Genomic DNA, 24,749 nt, shown 5'->3' with positions numbered 1-24,749 from the left:
TACACACTCTTGAATGTCTCTTCCATGTAAACGAGATTTATTTTACACACGCAAAAAGCTTTTTGGAAGGCAAAGTGAAAGGCCTTAATGCATACGAAGATGGTGGTTTGATGAAGATAATTAAGAAAATACCAATACTTAAGCCCCAACATCTGAAAATCCGACAAGATTGTAAAGTTTCCATCACAGCAATAGCCGCAAATCATTTAAAAGCCAAGAATTTATGATTTTCTGAGCACAACAAAGAAGGTAAAGATTCATTTTTTCAGAGCGACCATAAGTGTCTTCTTGCTCTGGCAGCTCATTTAGTGATGGACGTTCCAGGAAATTTGAAACGCTTACTTGTTTATCGTCAAGAAAGCGTGTCCCATGCGCGTTGGATAACAACAGCGGGTGGTTACTTAAGAATGCTGATTTTTGGGTATTGTGTTGGGCCTCAGGATATCCCTAAACTTCAACGAATGGTTTCTTTCATTGTTTGTGTTTATGGGCCAGCATTTTTAGTCATCCATCTTAAACCTTCCGCTGCTGACGGTCCCTCAATTGTACTGTTTACAAGAGATTTATTACTTGCATATAAATCTGTTGATGAACCAGTATTCAATGCTGTTCTGAAACATTTCATTGAAAATGCATCCCAATGGTTGAGCCCTAAAAACGTTGCTTTAAGTTCTCACGCTGAAGCCCCGCCTTTTGCTGCTGAATGATTATGTGGCAAGACAGAAAAGTTTTCCAAGAAACGTTGATATCGAGCAATCGCTTTTGAAGCGTGGCAACTTACGTGATTTTTTCTCCGAAGAAAGTAAGATGGCTCCATGCATTGCATGTTTTTCATCTCCATCAGTGTTTTGGCGTATGATCAACAACAACAATCGAGGAACAGAGCTCTTCATTGGCAGACTGAAACGCGTTGTGAACGGCTTCATTCGAGATGACCAAGATGATTTGGCCAAAACAGAGTTGCGCATTTGTGCTGCTTTGCACAGTAGGCTATGGTGTAATAAATAATCTCATTGAACTGTGTTGTTTTGTTGAATGGTGGTTTTGTTTGGTAGATCTTCGAACGAAATGATCAAGGGTTTAAAGTTAGCTAGTATTAGTAATTGCAACATGCATGTAAAAATCAATGCTGAGGTATACAATCATCAATTGTAAATACAATATGCTAGACTCCTACCACTGTACTTAATTGTTAAACAATGTGGAGCAGCACAGCAACTTAACAACCGAAATAAAAGCGTCACTGTAGCAAAATTGCCGTGTTTCTCATTTTTTGTCCAAAAATGAGAAAAAAACATGTTTTTTCAAAATAACTCCTTTTCTGTTGCAGTTAGCGTTTCACATTGTGTTGACAACAAATAGGTAATTGTCCCTTCCAGTCATTTTGGCGTAAGTTCCAACTCTCTAGCTCTTGCTATATTCGTGATAAGGCCAAAATAGCAAAAATCCGCTAGCTGGCGCATCATGATGACGTCATATTGAAAAAAATAACGTCATTTTTGAAATCAATGACGAAAATCCAGTCAGAATTTGACCCAAACCTAATTTTCCTGAAAAGTCGCCTAAAAGTGGGACACCCAAATTATTGTATATGGTTTATATAGACTAGCCTACATGAAGTGAGCATTGCCTCATCACCTATGCTAAGATGTCCAAACATAAGGTTTTATCGCATTGGGTAGTAAAACAGTTGACAAATGGTTAGCTAAGATGTTTGTTGCTGATAAAATTTTCTTACACGATGGTTTTTGTTAAAAGAAATCATTACAGGGCAATTTTGTGTGATTTGTTTTGCTTACAACTTACAACATAATTTATCTTATTTCTAAACAACTCATTTATTTCTAGCTGACGTCAACTTCTTCGGCGAATATCTTCGTGTGATGAAGCCTATCTGCTAGGCTTTTTAGACATTCTCCAGGGCGAGTCCAAGGCGTATTACGGAGTCTTGCTTCCAACCATTAGCCTACAATTTGCGCGAAGAAGTTGACCTAGATCAGGGATCTTGTGACCTGTGAGGAGTTGAGAGTGAAAGTCCTTGAAGGGGTGAAGAAACGATTCAACGACTGCTTCAAAGACATGAAATGCGTTATGGCATCATGTCTTGATGCCTCCTTCAAGACGTCGTGGCTACAATTTCTGCACTACGTTTCCACAGATGATGCTGACGCACTGCGAGAAAAAGTCAAAACAGATGTAATTCGACGGTTGCAGGAGACATCAAGCCAGGTTGATACCGACAAGAGTGACACCAACACCACTCACGACTCCGAGGATGAATTTTTTGGTGTGTTGGCGCCATCCCGTGAAACGTCGGTGCAGAAAGAAACAGCAATTGTAAGCGCCTTTTTTCGGACAGGAACAAGTCCTTGAGCTTTTCGAATACCAAGTTAAACATCTGTTCATTAAATACAACACCCCCATTCCTTCCAGTGCTGCCGTGGAGAGACTTTTCACTGTTGGAAAAGATGTGCTTAAGCCAAAGCGGGCAGGACTAAGTGACTCACATTTTGAAATGCTCGTGTTGTTGAAAGATACGTCCCGGTAACAATATGATAACATTCATTTTCAAGGTCATTTTTGCGTCACTAGGGACTTGAAGAGTGTTTCCTAGTGTCATCTTAGACAAAAGTAGCGGAAGAAGTAGCGGTTGCGCGCGCTACTTTGGTCCGGGTAGCGCGATACTTTTGTAAATTAGTAGCGGGTAGCGCGCGCTATTTTTGTCTAAGTAGCGGTAGCGCGCTGCTTTAAAAGTAGCGGGTGCCCACCTCTGGGAAGAAGGATCTTACAATGACTGCAATCAGTTGAGTTCATAAACGAAATCGTCCTACCTTTTTTAACCATAATCAAAATCTGGCGCTGAAAAGTCACCTAATTCTATGATGTCACACATGATTGCGTTACTGCTTTGGTGCAGAAGTAGGCTATATGTTAAAGTGCCTACCTAGCGCTTCCTTGGATCTGCTACTTCCTGTAACTCCACTCATGTCCCACAAGTAGAGAATTAACTATCGATTAAGAACCGATGCTTTGCTGTGAGTTGTGTAGCCTAAATATTTTCATTTAACAATCTTCGATAAAGCAACTCACAATAATTAATTTATTCACCAGCAACAGCAACACACTTCCTTACTTTGTAGAGCACGATGCATTAAATTACAGATTTTTAAATAAATTAACCAATAAATGCAATTTACAACTTAAGCCTAAATTTTTAACTAAAATAAGCACATTCAATATCTTGATACAGGTCAGCATGAAAACGTCACAGCTACATTGTTGTCAATTTCCATGACATTTGACACAACTCTGCTGTCACCAGCTAAACAGTTGCCCAGAGCTTGTTGCTTTGCTGTAACGGGATCAGTGTTCTCAGCAGTGTAAATGCCGTAAGTGTGGCCCAGTGAGTCTGGAGGAGCGTACATACGATATTGCTGCAAGTTGCCCTGACCAGCTACAGGTTCCTTGTTGAGCAAGTAGTTGTTCAAGAGTTCTGTTTCATTTGTGAGTCTGCATGAGGGGTTTGCTGGTATGACATTTACAACGCTTCGAATATCATCACCGCTTGAAGACACTGAACTAAAAATTAAAAAAAGAAATGTTCAAACGTGTTGTTTATAATCATAAAAGCAGTACACTTAAAATATTCAACCTCAACAATAGCCGATGCGATTGCCGTTGTAATTAATTTTTTCTCGAAGACCTTTTTTAAAATTTCAAAACTTTTTAGGTTTTAGGTCAGGCTACATAAAAACCCTTTTTATGATCAGGCGCGTGCCACTGAAACTTTGGAATTTGCAGGTAAAATAAACTATTATACCATAGCATGTCATTAAATATCTTAGGTTACAATTGAAAACGTTGTACCAGTATTAATTTAAATATACGAAGAAGACGGATGTCAAAACTACCGTGATAAGTGCTGTATTCTTACTAGACTTGTATTACATATTAGACAGAAGAAGGCAAAGACGGGGAAAACAAGTCGAATTGATATATTATTGTAGTCGGTTGCACTACAGTAGTAGATTCACCTAAAATGATAATAAACGCTGCGCAAGTTATACTACGAAAAGAATACAAGAATGTAATTGAAGTGAAGAGTACAAAGACGCCGATTTGATTGGAACGCCAAGCTAGTAGTTCAGACGTTTGTACCCTGTAGACAAAAATGTTACGTTCAACTAACGAAAGACCAGTACAATACGATTAGGGAAGGTGTGGGCAAGGCCCAAAGAACGAAGTTGTTGTCTGCTTTTTTGAATTCTTTTTACGGTCGGCTATCAAACATAGCATCTGATGTTCTAAATATTGATTCGTAAATGCGATGCAATTCAAAATCGCTTTTAACACCGTTCCCCGAGTTAATCTTTCATATAAATACGAAGCAACGAATTCGACAAAGTGATGATGAACAGCACTTTTTGCAATGTCAATTAGGTTTTATCAATTATTGCTTTTAATGTTGACAAAGCTTTGAAAATTACTTAAAATTAGGCTTACCTGCACTTGAATTCTACGCAGGCTGTAGCAACAGTGTCATTTCCAACAGTTGTATCTTCTCGAATTCCGTACAACTGGCCTAAGTCCTTAAGTTGGCTACCAACACTGCTTTTCACTTGAACAAGTATACCTGCGGGATCACGGCCAGTGAACTTCACCTAAAGAAGGTAAACATTAAACAACCTCACGGTCAGTAAGGTTGGTTGATCCGGTGGTGAGAGGAGTTTAAGATTTTTGTCTACGCTGATCAACTGAAACAAAAACTACTTTTTTGTGTCTAAAAAATGTAACAAATAAAAGCAGCAACACTTGGTAGGCTGCAAAGATAGCAACAGCAAACGCAGACTCATTAAACGTTACCTTGATGTAACAAGCTCTGAATGTTGTGGGATTGGGCCACCATATAAGACTGTGAGGACGCCAAGTGAAATAAATATTGTTTTCATCTATTGGAACTGTATTGAATTCCAGTTTTCCAGAAGCAGGTCTATTCAAAAATAGAAAGGTAAGAAGAAAGTTTGACAGTGAAACAATATTCGTGCATGCAAAAAGGCGACTTGTTTGGATGTTGTTTTTCTTAAAAAAATACAATATTGGTAGTCAACGGTTTGATCATCATCAACATTGTGATTCCGTAATCGCTGTTACTTTCGAACGCTGGAATCTCGCAGAGACCGAAATCTCTATTCATTGCATTAAAGAGTTAGGAGTCTTTGCTTGCACCAACTGTTTTAGTTTGTAAGGGAAAGTAGTGCAAAATATCCTACCTTGAAAAGCGAAAATGATTGTCAGAAACAGGAGCTTGGAGGCAATCAAATTTCTCTCTATAGAAAGGACCTCTCAGATGTGTTGTGTTGGTGATTGGTGGAATGTTGATGACAAATGAAGCTCTGTCACCCCCTCGCGAGTAACCATCGCTGAAAGTGCTAGAAGCAAAGCATAAAGTTTGAAAGCGTGCATGTTTAATTAGGGTGGTCCTTATAAGTAGCCAAAAATTTAGGTTGGAGGAAAATATATAAGCGGGACGCTTATATTTTTTTTTCCTAGATATTAAAAGACATACTGTATTGTGTTTTTTGTTTTAAACGACAATTAAGGTGTAACAACGAAAAAAAGAAAACGAAGCAGACCACCAAGACAACATCCGGCATGAACGGCTCAGTCCGGCATGGAATGCGCAGTCTGCTTCAGGCGGAGATGGCAAATGAATATATAAGGTATGCTCAATGCAAACAAAATGTTAATTAACAATATGGCATCACACTTGGCTTGTCCTGATACAAATGGACGTTTAGATCAACGACATCAGAACAAAACAATAACAGGAAGTCTATCAATTTTCTCATCTGTCAAATTAACCTTCAGCTTTCCATCTCAGTGAATAGTTAGTGGTTTTCCATAACTTTGAAATTTTGCTTTGAGGTCTCTTGACCTATCTTTACGATAGTTTCTGCGATATAGCCCAAGAGAAAAGCGGTTGAGAGCAATTCTGAAAGCTGCTGACCTGTTTCAGCTAACACAGTAGCATTTGTGTTAGCTGCTGCACGACTCTCACTGACACTTACCATACTTTATTTTTCTCTTTGTAAATCCTCTTCAGATGAAGAACTGCTGTTTGTCCGTTTCAAAAAGTCCGTTCTCCGTCTCTTCATTTATACTACTCGTGTTGTCCTTTCCTGTCCAGTCCTGCTATATACCGTCTCCTTCTAGGTTCCCGTTGAGCAAACAAAAAAATTCTGTCCCCTTGAAAGTCAATCATTTGAAGAGCCTTGCCATGAGAAACATCGAACAAATTGAATATTCTACAGTGAATACCTCTTCATTCCCTTTCTGTGCTCGGTCTTTCTGTAGTTTTAAAAGCTCTCTCATGCTGTAATAAGATCTTCCAACTTTTTAATTGAATGAAGTTTGTCATGTTGCCAATCTCTTTGTAGTGGGCCCTGGTAATTCACGTTTGTAAAGCGAATGGCAACAACCAGAGACTACAACTCATAGGGCACCCGGGGCGGCGAAAAGATAAACCCTCGGCCAGGTGTCCAACGAGCACACAATCCATTGGCCGCTGTACCTGAATATGACAACGTGACCTGTGGAGGTCTCAAACGCAAGAAGATTGAAAGTGAAAGTGTTAACCAGGCTGCGACAAAGTTCACTACTCAGCAGACGAAGTACGATGCAAAATGCCGCCATGCCTCACTCAGTGTTATTCCAGATTAAAGCTAGGCTATATTGAGGAGAAAAGTTAATATCTTTGAGTAAACATTAGACGTTAATTAATTTTTGAAGAAACCTGATAACTTCATTAGAGAGTGGGCTAAGTTCATTCCTACATTAAAGCAGAATGTATTTTTAAAAGAAAATGCTAAATGTAATTACTTTATTCTGAGATAAAAGTAAAGAAACCTGTTTATTATAGCGTTGCTTAGTTTAGTAGATAAGAAACATGTAGCAAAAAATACGACATGACAAAATTTAACTATCGATAATGCCAATGCCAGAAATATACAAATACGTCACTGCAAACAACTGGACGAACATGAAAATTCAGGAATGGTGTTGTCCATGCTCCAGGGGAAAATACAATTGATTCTTGTAATATGCTGTATTCTATCCGTACTTACTCGTAGCTGAGGTAGGAAAGCGCCTCCTGTGACACGCCAATCACATTAGGATCTTGTTCATCACTTTTTGCTGCTTCAAGACGCTCATCATCGTAAAGAGAAGCTAGAACGAAAAGAGGTTACTTGATTGCAATGGCACAGCTGAGGTTTTGATTGAAGTTTTTTGGTTATAATTAATTCGTTTCTATTATTTGTTTTAAACATTAGAAACATAAAAAACCAAAGTCAATAATTTAAAAACGATTGTAGATTAACTGATTTTATAGCACTTACCAGAGAATGTAGCACTGTATAGGTTGTTCTCTGGGACGTCACAAAAGACTCTTAGGCAAGCTCCGGTTCCAGGCAGAGTTAATTCGGAAGCAAAACTTCTCCAGTTATTGTTGTCTATCTCACGATAAACTGCGTCCACGCGAGTGTAAGAAACCTGGTCCCAGGCGTTGAATCGATCGGAACCATAAGCTCGAACTGAATTACAAAAAGAAATATCAAAATTGGAGATAAAATGGAATTGACGAATTACTGCAGAAATGCAACCAGACAGGATTTTCTAGATCATTTCGTAACAAATCTGTCCATCAAAACGTTTCGTCAATCATTCGTTAGAAGGTGCATAGCAAATGGCCTATCACCCCAACATCGTATCCTGCTTGCGGATTTAGTGTGTTCTATAAGTTCATAAAATTTCATTTTTCCACTTGCGCAGAAAAAAAATTGCTAGTAATGCATTTCTACAAAAACGACTTTTTCACACAGAAAGTAAAAGCCACCTTTCACAAAGCAAGATTCCTCGGCTTGCACATCAATGTTAATCACTCGACGATTGCCCACACTTTTCAAGTAGGTCGAAAAAACTTGTTCACCATTAGCATTTATTTCCTGAAAAAGTAACAAAACACAAGTATAAAACTTCGGATTTAAAAATAAAGAAAAAATGTATATGTTAAGAAATGCTTTCTATTCATCTTAAGCAAAAATACAATATTTTTTACACATTTTGGAACAAACATACCCCAATAAGATTTTTAATTCGCCAGTAAAATTCTAAGGTAGAAAAGCAACCAAATACTGATGTACTTGTGTAGCACACAATTTCACAGCATCAGTGCATTACTTCCAGTCCAGTCATTTCTTTTTCAAATCCAACTAAAACCTTGGTTTTAAAATACAACAGTACATTCTAAGACCACTGGATTTTTTTTTTAATTTTCTTTCAACCTCTTCTACCCTGAAAATCACTTTTCGCGGAAAATTGCCTAGGGGGAAGGTTTGGTTAGTTGAGCCGGGTAACGGTTGATCCATCCGGTTATATCGCAACGTCGTGCATGATTAGTCAACCGTTTTATAACGAAAATATGAAAAAACTTGAAGTCCATCAGCAAATGTAGTTTTAGGGATTTTCTACAAGCAGAAAAATGTGAAGCAGTTAAATGTAAAATGATAGGTAAAGTAGTTTTGAAAGAAATAAGAAATGTGTTATTTTTTCCTACGATGTTTCATCGTTGTCTTAATCGAAATTCTGGGATAGGTAAGGGTAACTTATTCTTTGTTTTAGTAGTTCTTTTTGCTTGATTAGCCAGTTGGTTATTGGCAATTTTTCATGAATTTTGAAAATGGCGGCGATGTTAACAGTTGAGCCACTTGCAATGTTCACGGTTGAGCCATGTCTTTGTCATAAGGAATGTAGTTTATGAGCCGATGGTCCTTACGTACTGCCCTAGTTTTGTTGTACCGTACTGTAATTGATGCGTAGAACTGGTGGCGTAGCCGGGGGGCGGTCCACTGCCCCCTTAAACTTCCATAAAAGTAGTTCTTTCTGTAATGTGCCAGTTAGAGGGTATTTTTTTTAGCACCCCCCCCCCCCCCCCCTTATACTTTTCGATAGCAACGCCACTGGTTGCCAATGTTCATTTTCTTCACAAACCTCGCGAAATCCTTTCACAAAGGTAAAAGCACCTTCGTGCAAAGTTTCCTATTCAATGATTCTCAGTGTTTTCAGTAGTATAAATTTCTGTTCGTTCAGTTTTCACTAATGTTTCATTTTAAGACACTAGACACAATACACAGTTTAAACATTTTTTGCTTGTTTATTTGCAAGATGTTCAAGAGAAGAGTTTATTTTGTTTGATGCAGATTGAAGTCTCTTTTGGGATATCTTTTGGAAGCGAAATAATGGTGGATCAACCGTGAACAATGGGTGGCTCAACCGTGAAATTTAGGGTATCATTTGAGCCGGCTGAGTGTCAATTTCAAAATGCCGATAAATGGTATGAATCGGGGTCAGTCGCAAACACAAACATGCTCACAAGAACCGCAAAAGACTGAAGTTTATCATGATGGATTCGAAATTTTGATAAAGTTTGTCGTTAAATTTTTATTGCAGAAACATCGATTTCTGGCTCAACTAACTAGACCTTCTCCAATGTATCTATAGATGGACGTCACTTTTAGTTTATGGCATTTAAAGGTTTAAACATTATTTGCTACAGTACAAAAAACACATTAAATATGTTGCGGTACTGAAGCAAACATTTTCCTTGTCTTGGTTTCATCGAAAAACACGGAAAAGTGGTAATTTCGATTTGTACGCATGCGCAAAAGTGTGACATTACAAACAGTTTGTATGAAGCTGGTTGTATTTGAGTCGCCGTAAATTGAACAAAACCTACCTTAAAAATATACTTTTCAAACATTAAAGCCGCATTTAGCTTGTTTTTTTTAAACCGGTTTGGCTTCTGTCTGCAAAAATTTACTTTGCATTTTCGATTGAAGCCTGCATTCTAAGAATTCTCTGCTCAATATCTTTTTATCTACCTGTCTATTATATCTGCTGGTTTCAGTTTAATTTCGTAGATTGACTTGCTGTTGGTATGCTTTTTATGCAACAACCAATTGAAAACCTCAGGCTGACAACACTGCTGCTAAAGATGCTTCTCAGCAGCAATATTGGGCGTGAAATAAGAGATGGTTGTTGACACAAGGTGATTGTTGAGAAAGCACTATTAGTAGGGTCAAAATAGGAAATATATGGGCTAACCCAAAAAAAATTGCAAGAAAACGTTTTATTGGTATTTCCTTTGGCTTAACCTCAACAGAACAACATATTAAAAGTTTTTCAACATTTGAGCATCACAAAGTCTGAAATATGACGTCACAAAAAGTGGCGTATTGCATTTAAAAAATCTCTCTGGACTGTCAATTGTGAACCGACATAGCTGTTTATCCGTAATTTGTTGACAATGAATTCATAAAATAAGTGTCTAGTGTTGTTATTTTTCCATTATAATAAAATATAGATAAATTTTGCTTGTGTTACAACTAATATTATGACGTCATTATTATGTCATGATGCCTGTAAGAGATAGCCGCCTCTCAGCAAGCAGTTTCACTGAGCGATTGTTACTAGGGTGGACTGAAAAATTTTTTTTCTAAAAATATCAAAAAAAACTCCAAAAACCTGGCAAATGTCCTAAAACTGATTTGGGGGTGTTGCCCGCTAAACTGGCCGAGCCCAGAGCCGATAAAGGTCACGGAAAGGTCAAATTTCATAAAATTGCCGTAACTTTTGAACCAATTATGATAGAAAGGTGAAACTGGTCTAAAAAGATACAGAAGGGCCAAGTTTCTATCTGTTGTAAGAGAAAAGTCTTATCTATCTTCTTTAGAAATAGGAATATTTAAAAAAAATGCTTTTTAGAGGTCTGAGGCATTAAAATAAGGAACAAACTTGTAATTTAGTGAAGTTAAACAAGACAGTGCAAATGTGAAATTATATAATGCTATAGAAGATTAGCTATTAAGGAATGGTGAACACAATGTACAGTAGGCGTGAACATTCAGGTCAATCATCTGTTCTCTTCCTACCAATGATCGATATGTACCCCGGCGACAAAACATGTATTCTAGCCACACTTGACTTCATCTGTAAGCTCGCAACAAGGCACAACATTCCACTTGTTATAACTTTTGATCAGCCATTGTTTTGGAAGGTTTCTGAAATTGTTAATGAAGTTGAAGACTCAAGTCCACTAAAAGATTTTGTCTTGTTACTTGGTAGTTTCCATACACTCATGAATCTGTTGGGTACCATCGGGACATTGATGGAGGGAAGTGGACTGAAGGAAGTCCTAGAAACAATCTATGGCGAGAATGCTGTGGAACACATGATGAAGGGAAAGGCTGTGCAGCGTGCGCTTCGAGGACATCTCCTAGTACACCAGTGTCTCAATGTGACCAGAGTTTGCGATTGACCAGCTTGAACTTGAGCAATTATACAGTCAAACTGAGGAAGGTGTTATAGATGTCGCCACATTATCCAGATCAGCGTTCATGGATATGCTTGCTTGTTCAGTTGCCGCAAAGAAATGCGAGTTGTCTGAAACTTCGAAAACTAGCAAGCTTTGGTTGAACTATCAGCGGTTGTTGGGAATTGTCCGAGAACTTATCAAGGCCGATCGCATTGGATCATGGGAAATGCATCTTCATGCCGTATCCGACTGTCTGCCAATATTTGCTGCCGCGGGTCACCCAAATTATCTGAAGTCAGCTTACCTATATCTCCAATTCCAAACCATTACTGTCCTAGAGATTGAACACCTTGATGTGTTTCAGATGTTTACGCAAGGATACCGTGTCATTCGGCGAAATGACAAATTGTGGGCTGGACTATAGGTTGCGACTTACGGAACTATGCCGACTTACAGAACTAAGCAATGCGGAACTATGCCGCTTCTGTGGAAGATGCTGTTCTTTGGACTGCACCAAAGACAGAGCACTACGTCTTAGATGGGGGTTCTATTTTACATCGACTGAAATGGACAGAAGGATGCACATATAGTTCAATTGTGGATGATTACGCATCTTTCACAACTGGGTTGTATGGTAAAGCAACTGTCGTTTGCGATGGATATGGAAGGCCCAGTACAAAGGATGACGCACACCAAAAACGGAAGACATCTGCTGCTAGAAAGGTCAATGTGACCTAATCTACCACATTAGTTGGGGAGAAGCAAGACTTCCTGTCAAATGATGCCAACAAGCAGTCACTCGTTGATATGATAGCAACTCGGCTAAAATAGTGTGACTGTTATGTTGTGAAAGCAGAAAGGGATGCAGATGTAAACATAGTACGAGCAACGGTGGATTCATCTAAACAGAGAATCACCATGCTCATTGGAGAGGATACAGATCTCTTCATTCTGCTTCTCTACTATGGTGATGTAGACTGTAAAGATCTGCACTTCCGATCAGACAAGGGGAAGCCAACTATCTGCAACATTAGAGTTCTGAAAGATTTACTTGAGAATCAGGTCTGCATTGACCTGTTGTTTGTTCATGCATTTAGAGGTACATCTTCCAGAATCTTTGGTGTTGGAAAAAAATCAGTGTTTCAAAAAGTTATCAAGGGAGACTCTGTATTGCGATCATGCTCAAATATTTTTTGTGCACCACACTCTGAACAAGGTGATGTAGAAAGTGCTGGATGTAAGGCTGTAGTATCACTATTTAATGGGACAATATCTGACTCGCTCGTATCGTTAGGCCGACGTTATGGCTATCTTTGCAAAAAAGTTGTGACATCAAGCACATTTGTTACGCCTGAGCAGTTGCCGCCGACAGAATCTGCATTGAAATACCACTCATTTCGTTGCCACTTGCAAGTGATGGCATGGATGGGCCTAAGTACTCAAATGGACGCTGAAAAATGGGGTTGGAAAATTCAAGGGGATAAGCTATTACCAGTGATGACGGACAAAAACTCTGCTCCTGACATTCTACTAAAATGGTTCACTGTAATTGTTCAACTGGGTGCAATACACTCAGGTGCAATTGTAAGAAGTCTAAACTTGTGGTCTTTTCCAGGACGGCAACTGTGCAAATATTAACAATGCACCTATTCTAGAAGATACTGATGACTGATTTATAACTCACGCCTGATAAGACAGTTTCGTGACTTCTGGGTATATCAAAGTCTTCTTTGAACGTATTTAGTGATGGAAAAGTGTGAATACACATATGAATGAAGACATTGGCATATTGATGTCATCGGAGATGAGGCAAACTGATTAAGTTTTCTGTAAGTCAATCTTTCGCACACGTTGTTTTTTTACAATATCTCCACATACTTTAAAATTGTAAATATTCGTGTAAATAGTTGAAAACGTCATGATGATGTAATAGATGACGTCAAAAGTGAACGTTAGAGTACTGTGTTAACCAGGGGTTCCCAACGTGGGGGCCATGAGCCTTTTTCAAGGGGGGCTTGGAAGCATTTGAAAAATTATAATTTTTTTAATTTATTATCTCTAAGTCCACTCCAACATTATATAATAAAAGAAATAAATTAAAATTTAATAAAAATACTAGTACATTTTACCCAAATCTGTGGGTTTTCAACAATGTTACTTCTGAAGACAAAGCATCGCAGTGTCTTGGATATCCAATATGACATGCGGCTTGCTCTTTCCACCACCAAACCAGCAATTAAGACAATGTCACAGCAAATACAAGCTCAACCATCATATTAACTGCTTAGGTAATAACAAATTAATGTACTAGAATGTTTATTGTGTGTTGTATTTATATCATTTTATCATTCTAACTACCGGTTACTGTATAAACAAGTTTTTTAATTAAAATGACGTTTCTTAATTTTTTCAAAGAGTTGATAAAAATAGGGGGAGCCATTGATTTTTCAAAATTTTCAAAGGGGGCCACTGTGTAAAAAAGGTTGGGAACCCCTGGTGTTAACTGTTAAGATTACTGGGGTAATGCAGTTTATGATTAAATTTGCCATTTTCATTAGTTAAGAATCAGTGTTTTTTTGAATTTGGTATATATACGAGTATTTCGGTAAAATGGCGGCCATCTTGAATTACGTAATATTTAGACCCTTTGTGACGCTCGTATTTTGGAAAACTTTTTGTATGTTGTTCTCTGAACTGAAAACTATTGGAAAACATCAAAAAACGTTTTCTTGCAATTTTTTTTGGGTTGGTCAGCATAATGACCCTACTATATTACAAGGACAGCTAGACAATGCGCTAATCCTGCAAAAATAACTTTCAGAAGGTCTTTCCTTGAATTCACGACATTGCACTCCAAGCAAGAAAATGCACAGTTAACGAATAACGAATAAACTTTTGAATGTACCAGTGATCCAAATGGATGCTCAGTGCGATTAATACTAATCAAACAAGTAGAGAGTAGATGCTAAGTGTATGGTGAAGCTTTCGCCACACAAGTGTAGATTCGTTAGTGATTATATATCTATCCTATCAATGAAGGTTTGAAGTTCTACTTTGGTAAGAATGACATGTACTTAAGAAGGCATACTTGTGTGGCAAAAGCTTTACAATACCCTTGGACCAATTCAATATGATAGCCTAATCTATTAAATAAATAGGCTGTTAAATGACCACATTCCCGTGTTTCAAGATGAAGCAAGACCAGAAAAACTGTTTGTAGCCGTCTTGCAACATTATTGACGTGTTTTAGTACAATAGAAAAGTTTAAATTTTTAAATGCCACAAACAAAAAGTGACGTCAATGCAATACAATGCAATTTTAAAGTAATTTTTCAGGATGGGGTGATTTTTGAACGGAAATTTCAAAAGCGAGTTTCAAGAGGTCTTAGAATGTATTGACGCACGGCCTACTAGAACACGGCCAAATATGTTGCTATTTGAGGAAATTTCTAAGAGTCTGAATTGTTATAATCATAGCTATGACAAACCTGTCATCTTCCCATTTCCAAAAGTAAGTAAAATGAGCAATATTTGTATCTAGACATATTATTAGCTTGTTTTACAGGAGATTAGATACGTATGTTAAACACAACTTATGCAATAATAATGTAAAATATGTAAAAAATTTTCAACTGCATCCTGGAGGTAGTCTCATCATACAGTCGTTAGGTTTTTTGTATAGCAGGATTTTTTGCCAATAGCCACATTTTACTTGCAAAATTAAACTTGGTGGAAAACAAAACGAACAAAAATTTAAATTAGGACATCAAATGAACCGCTTACAACACAGAATTCACAAAAAATTCTTGACATTTTAAATGGAACATGCAATTTCACCAAAAGCGACACACCAAACGATACTACCTCCAGGTTGCAGTTGGAAAATCTTACATATTTTACATTGTTATTGCATAAGTTGTGCTTAACATACATACCTAATCTCCGGTTAAGCAAGCCAAACATATGTCTAGGTACAAATATTGCTTATTTTACTTACTTCTGGAAATGGGAAGATGACAGGTTTGTCATAGCTATGATTGTAACAATTCAGACTCTTAGAAATTTCTTCAAATAGCAACATATTTGGCCGTGTTCTAGTAGGCCGTGATTGACGTATCCTAATGTCAGAGCTAAAGTTGAAACTAAAATTATCTCCTCCCCCCCTAGTAACACCAATTGCTTGTACGCCACTAAAACTTACGTTCAACACCTTAATTTATCCTAGCATGGACCACCAGCAAGTTGTCATGAAAGTATGATGAATATTGAATATACTGTATATTTGATAATTCAAATAATGAAAGTAACAATTTATTTGGCCTCCAATTAAAAACGTTTCGAGTTAAATTCTCTATTCGTCTTTAGCAATTTTGTTTATAAGCAATTTTGATTACATACGTGAACGACAATGCGCATACACCCAGGTACTCCCAATTCACAGAGATGGTACCACAAAGGATAAACAATAAACGTGTCATAAAAAAAAAAATGAAAACTTATTTTGTAAAAAATACTTTACAAAAAAGCAATAAGCCAATAACCATTCTCTTACTTCGGTCATCCTTCCCTCGTCCACCCAGTAGCCAGTGAACGGATTTAGAGACCAAAGACGCACTCGTCTTCTTTCATACTGAACGCCTACTTGGCCAACTTTGATGGACACTCGGATCTGAATGATGGAACAAATACAGACATTGAACGTTACAAAAGCTTAAAAAATGAAACATTACCACAAAATTCTCCAGTTTATTTTACTATGAAATGTCAATTTAACCTGTCCTTGACCACTATGTGTGCGATAGTGACCCCTGACAAGGTGATCTCGAAGGGAAGGCCCCACCAATCAAACCTTATTGTATTGTAAATGACGCCTGTTTTGTTACTAAACCTATAAGTTGTAAAGCTTCCAGTTATGAACTAATCTTTATAAACTTAACTATCACGACTTTTTAATCTAGTGAACGTTTATCAGATTTAAAGGTTATATTTTAACAAGCAAGATAGGCAAACTGCAACTATGGCAAGTGCATAAGTTCTTATCGCAAATAGAAAAACCCATCGTTTACAATTAAAGTACTTACTCTTCGAACGTCGAGTTCCCTCTGGCGTGTATCCCTGAAGTCCATATCAAACATTCCATACGACCTCAGCACTTGCTCATCTTCAGTCAGCATATCACTGGAAGCTTCCAAATAAGATTCTACTCCACTTGGATCGATGAAAGTTATGCTCTTTGACACCTGTGTTGTTTTGAATAAACAGCTTATGCCTCAATTACCTACGATTGAGCAAAATCAAATTTTTTTGCAAATATATCTTCTTCATCCGCTCAGTCGTTTACGACTCTCGATCCCACGCAGCCTCCTTCAATTCATGCACTCCCATACCACTGCCATTTACAATTGTGTCAAGCCATCTTGTTTTTGGGCGCCCCTTTCCTCTTCCTCTGCTGACCAAACCAAGCATGATGTCTTTTTCCATTGATTTACTTCTCAATATGTGGCCAAAATATGAAAGTTTCTGCCTGGCGATTTTAGCTTCTAGGGATATGTCCGGTTTAATATGTTCGAGAATTTTCTCATTTGTTACTTTGGCTGTCCAAGGAACACGCAGTAACCTTCTCCAACACCACAATTCAAATGCGTCAATCTTACTTCTGTCTGTTTTGTTCATTGTCCATGTTTCGCATCCGTAAGTTGCAATTGGGAATATAATAGTTTTGATCAGCTTCTTTTTTGTTTCTAATTTTATATCCTTGCTCTTCCAAATGCTATTCATTCCAACAAATGCATTTCTTCCCAGCGCTATTCTTCTCCTTATCTCTGGTGATTTATTAGAATCCCAGCTTATTTTTGAGCCTAGAAATGTGAATTCATTCACTGTTTCAATTTCTTGATTTTCGATCTTGATATTTATGTTATCTGCTTTACCAGTTCTTATAATTTTTTTTGATGTTGAGTTTCAATCCAGCCCTTTCACTTTCCTTTTTCACTTTGAAGATTAAGTCTTTAAGATCTTGTGCGTTCTCGGCCAAAAGGGTAGTGTCATCTGCATATCTCCAGTTGTTTATAATTCTGCCACCGATTTTCACTCCTATATTGGAATTATCCAACCCTGCTCTCCTCATAACCATTTCTGTGTACATATTAAATAGAGAAGGAGATAAAATGCACCCTTGGCGTGTTCCTTTTTCAATTTTAAACCAGGCTGTATTTCCGTATGCTGTTCGAACCGTAGCTTCTTGATTTTCATACAATGACCTTATGCGTTCCAGCAGGTGCATAGGCGTTTCCATGCCTTTCAGACAACTCCAAAGAATGTTATGTTGGATAACATCAAACGCTTTCGAATAATCAATAAAACACATGTACAGATCACTTTTGCACTCCCTGCTGGTTTGCATAATCCATCTGAGGTTTGCAATTGGTCACGGGTACCTTTGCCTTTTCTAAATCCAGCCTGCTCATTTGGCATTTCTCTTTCAATAATTGAGCCCGGTCGTTTTTGGATGATTTTCAAAAGAATTTTGGTTGCATGAGGTATTAAGGCTATGGTTCGATAGTTTGAACATGTCCGTATGTCTCCTTTCTTTGGAATTGGAATAAATATTGATCTTTTCCAACCTTTTGGCCATTCTTGTGATTTCCAAATACATTGGCATAAGGCCAATAGTATTTGAATTGGCACACGTCTCAGTAATTCTGCTGGAAATCCATCGACTCCTGGTGCTTTTTGTTTAGTTAGTTGGTCTCTTGCCCAGATAACTTCTTTTTCCAGTATATCGGGTTCAAGGTCAAACTGTTGACTTTTATGTTCTTCAATCAGTGGTTGCAGTTGAGGGTCCTGATATAACTGCTCAATATACTCCTTCTACCGATTCAAAATTGCTTGTTTGTCGTGGAGATCTTCTCCATTTTCTCCACGTTCTGTAGCATTCTTGGCCTTGAAGGTTGATCTTGCTTTCTTTACTTGTGAGTAAAGCTCTCGCATGTTCCCAGTTTTACTTGCTGATTCCATCTTCCTACATTTTTCTTCCTAATATATGTTTTTATCGTTCCGAGCTTGTCTTTAGAATTCAGCATTTAGCTTTTTGAATTGTATTCTGTTTCTATTTGCTTTTGCTTTCCTTCTATGTACTGCTATTTTAATTGTTAGAGGGAAAATCCATTGAGCAGATTTGGATGTCTTTTTACTCGGTACATTATTAGCAGCTGCGTCCAAGATCTTTTCCTTTATATTGTCCCATATCATATCAGCTTGCTTATTTTCAGTGTTTAGACATTTCAAACTGTTTTCAACTTCGGCTATATAATTTGGTCCAATCTGTTCTGTGTCGTAATCATGTTTCTTTTTTCTTGTTTTGTAATGTAGTAGTCCAGTTTTAATCCGATGATGTCCCCGTTACCGAGGGTGGCCGGATTCACCTCCAAGTGCCGCAATCGTCTTCACACCCTGCCTCCACATCGATCTGTCTAGCGCGTCCTCTCTTGTCAAGCCCACCTTGCTGCTTTCTTCCTCAACTTGCTTTTTCCATGTTTTCTTTGGTCTTCCTTGTTTTCTACGACCCTCCACTCGCAACTCCAGCGCTCTTCTCAAAACATCATCTTCATCCCTTCTCAAAACATGCCCATACCACCTCACTCCATTCGCTTTTGCCAACTTATCAACACTCTCCTTCAACCCAAGCAAGCTCATAAGTTCTTCGGTATTCCTTTTGTCCATCAGCTTTACACCACACATTGCTCTCACCATCGCTCTCTCAGTTCTTCTTAAAATCGCCAATTCGTTTTCCCGTAAGCACCATGTCTCACTTCCATACAGCATTGCAGATCTCACACAACTAGTATAAATTCTTCCTCTCATTTTCAACGGAAATCTTCTACCACATAACAACTCTCGACACTCTCTGAATTTCACCCAACCAAACCTTCCTTTTGCAGTCACTGCCGCTTCACAACCACCACTGGCATTCAATCTATCTCCTAGATAGCAAAAGGCATTTACTGTTGGCGGCGTTGCAAAATCGTACTTTTAGTTTGGTTACTAGCAACTGGTGATCTGTTCCACAGGCAAATATGTAGTGATTTGTTTTTACTTTTGCTAAGTGGTTGAAGAAACATCACTTTACATACGGGTACTAGATTGAGATTGAGATACTAGATTGATATCCGTGCTAGATTGAGATTGCCAATTGTAAACAAAAAACTCAAATCAAACTTTAAAGATTAAATTGTGATGAGTTATTAAATCACATACCAAGGTTCGGTAGGCTTTGCCATCTTTTGTGTAGTATGAATTCGGCTCAATATCAATCTGAATCACACCAAGAACTCCTGATGTAGAATCTAAGAGAAAGTTAGCTGCTTGGTCGGCGAGATAAAAAGTGGAGCTTGCTTTCAATGGCAGTCTGATTTTATGAAATATAGCACCACCTAGTTTCTTGAACGGGATGACCTGTAACGATTATGAAGGCAAGTGGTTTATTCAGTGAAAAACATAGAAACCAACAAATTCGTGCGTTCCGTTAATTTGCGCAATTACAGCAGCGATATGAGCAGCTGGGAAAGCTTTTGCCAGCTACGATGAGGCTTGATATCTTACAAAGTATTGTCGCCAACCTTGTCAGAAAATACATTGGATTGGTTTGATTAGATAGTTCGATTTGGTTAGTTAGTCAATTCCTTTTCCACTAGTTTAAACAAAGGCAAATAAACATCCATCAATATTTACTTTCGTAGTAGTCACACAAACTCCAGTGGGGTCAACAAATGTAAGAACCAGTCTATCCACATCTGCATTAACATTTATGGAGAACTTTCCGTCTGAATCAGTTCTTCCTGCTGTTCGATTGTTTCTCATCACGTGAGCATTACGTAACGGCTCTTCACTGCCGTATGCATCGTGGAATACCCTGTAGGTTTGCAACAAACTATCAAAAACAATTCTGACGATTCTTAAGGAGTTAAAATGAAGAATTTTTATGAAGATTATCAGGTGCAAGTATAGACTGACAGAGTTCAACAATAATTTATGGATAAGTGCAAACGACATGTTGAGAGTAGCCGACTGATACATGAAACGATCATAGAAATACATCATGCAGACTATACCACAGTATTTACTGGCTATAAGGTATAGCATCTTTTACGAATGCATGAAATTTCAGTGATCGTTTTCGTCTTATTAATCTGTTCTTGCTCTCCTTCGATTCAACATCTAAACTTACGACCTGCCATACGCGGAATCGGGAAAGTTCGCCAACGGGGATGATTTGGCCACTCACTTACCTGAAAACTGGCGTAAAAAGCAGAGCTGTACGATCCTTGTAATCCGTTGGAAAATTCAATTGACTGGGATTGCGCATGGCAAGCGAACAAAAGGACGACAAAAAATGAAATATTTTGACAATATCAAGCAAATTACAGGAATAAAAAGCATACCGGAAGCACTAATAAAAACAAAATACAGAACAAAATGGAGGCAGTTCATAAGGTAGATCACAGCTGATCAAACATGATCAATCTGTTGAAAAAGAAGTACGATCCTTGAGCTGGCAAAAAAATACGTTCAAACAAAAAGGATTTAATTATGTACAATTTACGTTACTCTTACGTAATAAAATATGGTAAATAAAAAATATAACTTACAATCCAGTGACGGTGATAATTGGGGTGGTGCAGGACTTGCAGCCACATTCAGTCACTTTGCTCACGACAAGCTTGGTACCATCTGAAATGAAAATCAAGTGTATGATACTGTATATGTAATAATAAAATACGGAAGTTGTAAATAAGGCCTGTTTTGTTACTAAACCTAGAAGATCTAAAGCTTCTAGTTATGAACTAAAATTTATAAACTTAACTATCAGGACTTTCTAATCTGGTTTTATTTTCATTTCTAAGATGCATATGCTTCCGGAAACCAGTCTATGCCAGTTTAGACAATCTAAAGCAATTAGGATTTCGCTTTGAGCCTAAATACAAATTGAACTGATAACACATCATCATCAGGGTTTCTCTTCTCATGGAGGGCTGGAAGCACTAAAGAGCCAAATTTTTCTATGTTATTTTTTTGATTGCAGCTTTGGAAGAAATCGGAAGCAATTTGGAGAGCTAATTTGGTAGAATACGGGGACTACTTCTGCTTCACTTTCTTGTTTGTTTCAGCTTGTAAACTGCAGTAACAGTGTCCCGATCGTAGTAGAAACCTTAGCTGCATTATCGCTTCCAGCCCTACCTGGTTTCTACAGAGTCGTCTTGAGACATCGTAGGCGTACGGGCTGACATAAGCTGCTATTACAGGTACACGACACAGGTCCTCGTCCTGTCTCCCTACGAAACTTAGCTTTGCAGCCAGTAGTAGCTGATGCAGTAATGCAGTCGCACGCTCGAAATGGGATTCTCTTGAATTTTAGGGTATGCATGACCCGAGACGTGTAGACACGCTCTGGTACCCAAACAGCACCCAATGCATCAACTATCCCTCATTAATAGTATACCAGATGTCAGGCATGACTTTTTTTATGTGCCAACACACACACTGTAGAGCTGCTTCAAATGGCGAATGAGGTGTCAATACCCACTCGCCACATCAAAAAACAACAGTGACCTTAGCCAGCTGTGAGTGAATGGCTATGAAGTGCAAGAGAGGACGCGCAGCCTGTAAAAATACATTCCACACCATATGGCAAAGCACATGAACAGTAAACATGAACACTGGACCATAAACTTAGGAGTTGCTGGTGTGGTGAACGGTAGGGCCCGAAGTGGGTTGTAAAGACCGTCATTCAGCGAAATTCTGCAACCAAAATTCACGATTGTTTCATTAAATGTCAGAACAATGAGAGGAAAATACAATGAAATGATAGAGATAATCTCTCGTGGAGAAATTGAGCCTGCTACTTTTACGAAACCCGATGGAAAGATGGTTTTGAGAGTCCAATACAAGGGAAAGACATGAGGTTGAAGTTCTTCTGGTCAGGAAACAGCCAAGGCACAGTAGGTATAGTAGGGTGTTTCATTTTTTCACCATTTTTGAAATTCAAAATGCCTGGGGTCCCATCTGGTGGTATTTGGGGAAAAAGTTTACACCCCAAATTTTTTTCAATTATGACGTCATATTGAGGTGGTCCACAAGGTTTGAAATTTCTGGGCGTCAAAATATCGAAATTTAGCCGTATCTCCGGAACCGCTCATCATAGATCGACAAAATTAGTATCAAAATGCAAACAGAAAGCCTATACCTGGTATAGGCTTTCTGTTTGCAGATAAGTTGATTGAGATATCTTTGATATCTAACGCTTCTCTAACAAAATTATTCAACTAAAGCTAGTGGTTGGTGGCCCTGTTTTTAACTTCTTGTCGGTTTATGCACCCCGAAATGGGCCTTATGGATGCTAATAAGTGAACCTTCTTTGACCAACTCAGTTTGGTTGCCAGAAAGATCCCAGACAAAGAGTTTCTGATTCCGTACGGAGACTGGAATGGACATGTGGGGAAAACGCTGCAGACTGCAAAGGACATGGGGGGCGTGCTTGTGGTGTACACAACACAAAAGGTGAAAGGCAGTCATGTAATAACTTATGAGTCTGGTAAAGATAAAACACAGGTGGGCGACATTGCTGTGAGGAGATAGGAACTGAAACGAGTGAAAAACATAAAAGTGGTCTCTGATGAAGAATATGCCCTCCAGCACTACCTTCTGATACGTGACTTATCAATCGTCATACCTCACCTAACATGGCACAAATTTCAGCCCACGTTGAGAACATGGAAATTGAACAACTCGAAAGTCCAACAGGAATTTCATCAAGCATTCCAAAAAAAAACAGCACAAACTCAAGAAGGGACCTATTGAGCACTCCAAGAAGCGACAATGGCACAGAAAAACCTGGTGGTAGAATGCCGACGTTACCATAGTAGTTGCAGACTTAAGACGATGCTTCAAACAGTGGAAAAAAGGTGCCAAGAAACAAGAGCAATCCTTGCAGGCATCTAACCTGCCGAACTTCGCCGAAATGGAGTCATTATATACCTGTCTCGCCGGAATGTACAGGAAACAAGACTACAGTGAAGTCAAAAATAAAGCCAAACAAATCATACAAAAAGCAAAAGAATTAATACTTAAGGAAAAATTCAACGACTTCGATCTCAAGTGACTAAATCTTTCGCTTAGCTAACAGATGAAAAAAGAAAATGAAGATGTTACAGGTGAGAAATGCATAAGGCATGATGACGGTAACCTCTCGCGTGATGACTAGAGTAAGAAGTTAGCTTGGAAGCAATATTACGAAAAGCTTCTCAATAAAGAATTCTCTTGAAACCCTAACAGCCTATCCTCAGAACCTTCTGTTCAAGGTCCACCAATATATATCACCAAAGACATGATCAGATAAGGCACTCAAAAAGCTGAAAATGGGAAAGGCAACTGGCTCATCTGGCATCATAGCTAAAATGCTCAAAGCATTCGGAGACATAGGCTTTCAACTCATCACGGATCTAGACAATGATATCATCAGAAAGTGTGCAGTATCGGAAGATTGAGAGAGCATCATCATCAACTGTTACAATGGCAAAAAGGAAGCCTTACAAAGAGTTAACTATAGAGATTTGCAGCTATTACACCAGGTGATTGAGAGGGTTGCGGCAATATCATCAGAGACACAGCATCTAATGACGAGGTGCGGTTCAATTTCATGTCAGGACGAGGCACTACCGACGCAACTTTTATTGTCCGACAACTCCAGGAAAAACCTCTCTGTGCAACAACAAACTCTACCTTACTTTTGTCGACCTAGAGAAGGCTTTCGAACGGGTCCCAAGGGAAGTTCTCTGAGGAAACTCGAATTGAATGGGTGAGTCGTCAGACTCATTTAGAGTATATATAATACGCAAGCTAAGTGTAAAATACATGCAGAAGACAGTCAAAGTGACGACATGTTGAAGTTGGTCTGTCCTCAGCCTTACTATTCATCATACTTTAGTACTCGAGGCACTGTTAAGTGATCTCCACACGGGTTGTCCTTGGGAACCCCTCTACCTCTATGCTGACGACCGGATCATCATCCCTGAATACCTTGACGAGCTCGTGGAGAGGTTAAAGATGTGGAAGGACTGCTTGGAAGCCAAAGGTTTTAAAGTCAACATGGCCAAGATCACGACTAGTGAAAAGGAGCATTGACTGAAAGATTCAGGTGGCAGGGCATCACCCTTATGCTGTGTGCAAGGCCAGCGGAGGCACAAATGCCCTCCAATACAACACTTCCTCCTCTGGTTTCACAAAAAGTGCAGTGACTTACGCGGAGAACTGAAATCTTACAAACCCTCGAAGTATACAAGATAAGCAGGAAAAGCTCAGGCTATATATGATAGAACCGTCA

General features: G+C 38.5%; 1 protein-coding gene across 2 annotated transcripts in view; it reads right to left on the bottom strand.

Moving 5' to 3' along the window:
- Positions 1–3,083: 3,083 nt before the first annotated feature.
- The window catches only part of LOC145769963 (uncharacterized), a 91,025-nt gene continuing 69,359 nt past the window's right edge, over positions 3,084–24,749 (bottom strand). For both annotated transcript variants that reach the window (XM_082581528.1, XM_082581529.1), the window contains 12 exons: positions 21,019–21,100; positions 20,102–20,282; positions 19,628–19,825; positions 16,453–16,611; positions 15,924–16,040; positions 7,895–8,003; positions 7,398–7,592; positions 7,125–7,227; positions 5,271–5,429; positions 4,864–4,990; positions 4,504–4,661; positions 3,084–3,579 (listed from right to left, as the gene is read on the bottom strand). In XM_082581528.1, coding sequence (XP_082437654.1) covers positions 3,252–3,579; positions 4,504–4,661; positions 4,864–4,990; positions 5,271–5,429; positions 7,125–7,227; positions 7,398–7,592; positions 7,895–8,003; positions 15,924–16,040; positions 16,453–16,611; positions 19,628–19,825; positions 20,102–20,282; positions 21,019–21,100 — 1,916 coding nt within the window. In that variant the 3' untranslated portion in view covers positions 3,084–3,251. The remainder of the gene's footprint in view (positions 3,580–4,503; positions 4,662–4,863; positions 4,991–5,270; positions 5,430–7,124; positions 7,228–7,397; positions 7,593–7,894; positions 8,004–15,923; positions 16,041–16,452; positions 16,612–19,627; positions 19,826–20,101; positions 20,283–21,018; positions 21,101–24,749) is intronic.

The sequence above is a fragment of the Aplidium turbinatum genome, chromosome 5 (assembly GCF_918807975.1).
Source record: "Aplidium turbinatum chromosome 5, kaAplTurb1.1, whole genome shotgun sequence".
In the NCBI taxonomy this organism is placed as follows: Eukaryota; Metazoa; Chordata; class Ascidiacea; order Aplousobranchia; family Polyclinidae; genus Aplidium; species Aplidium turbinatum.
This window is presented reverse-complemented; position numbering and strand designations above follow the sequence as displayed.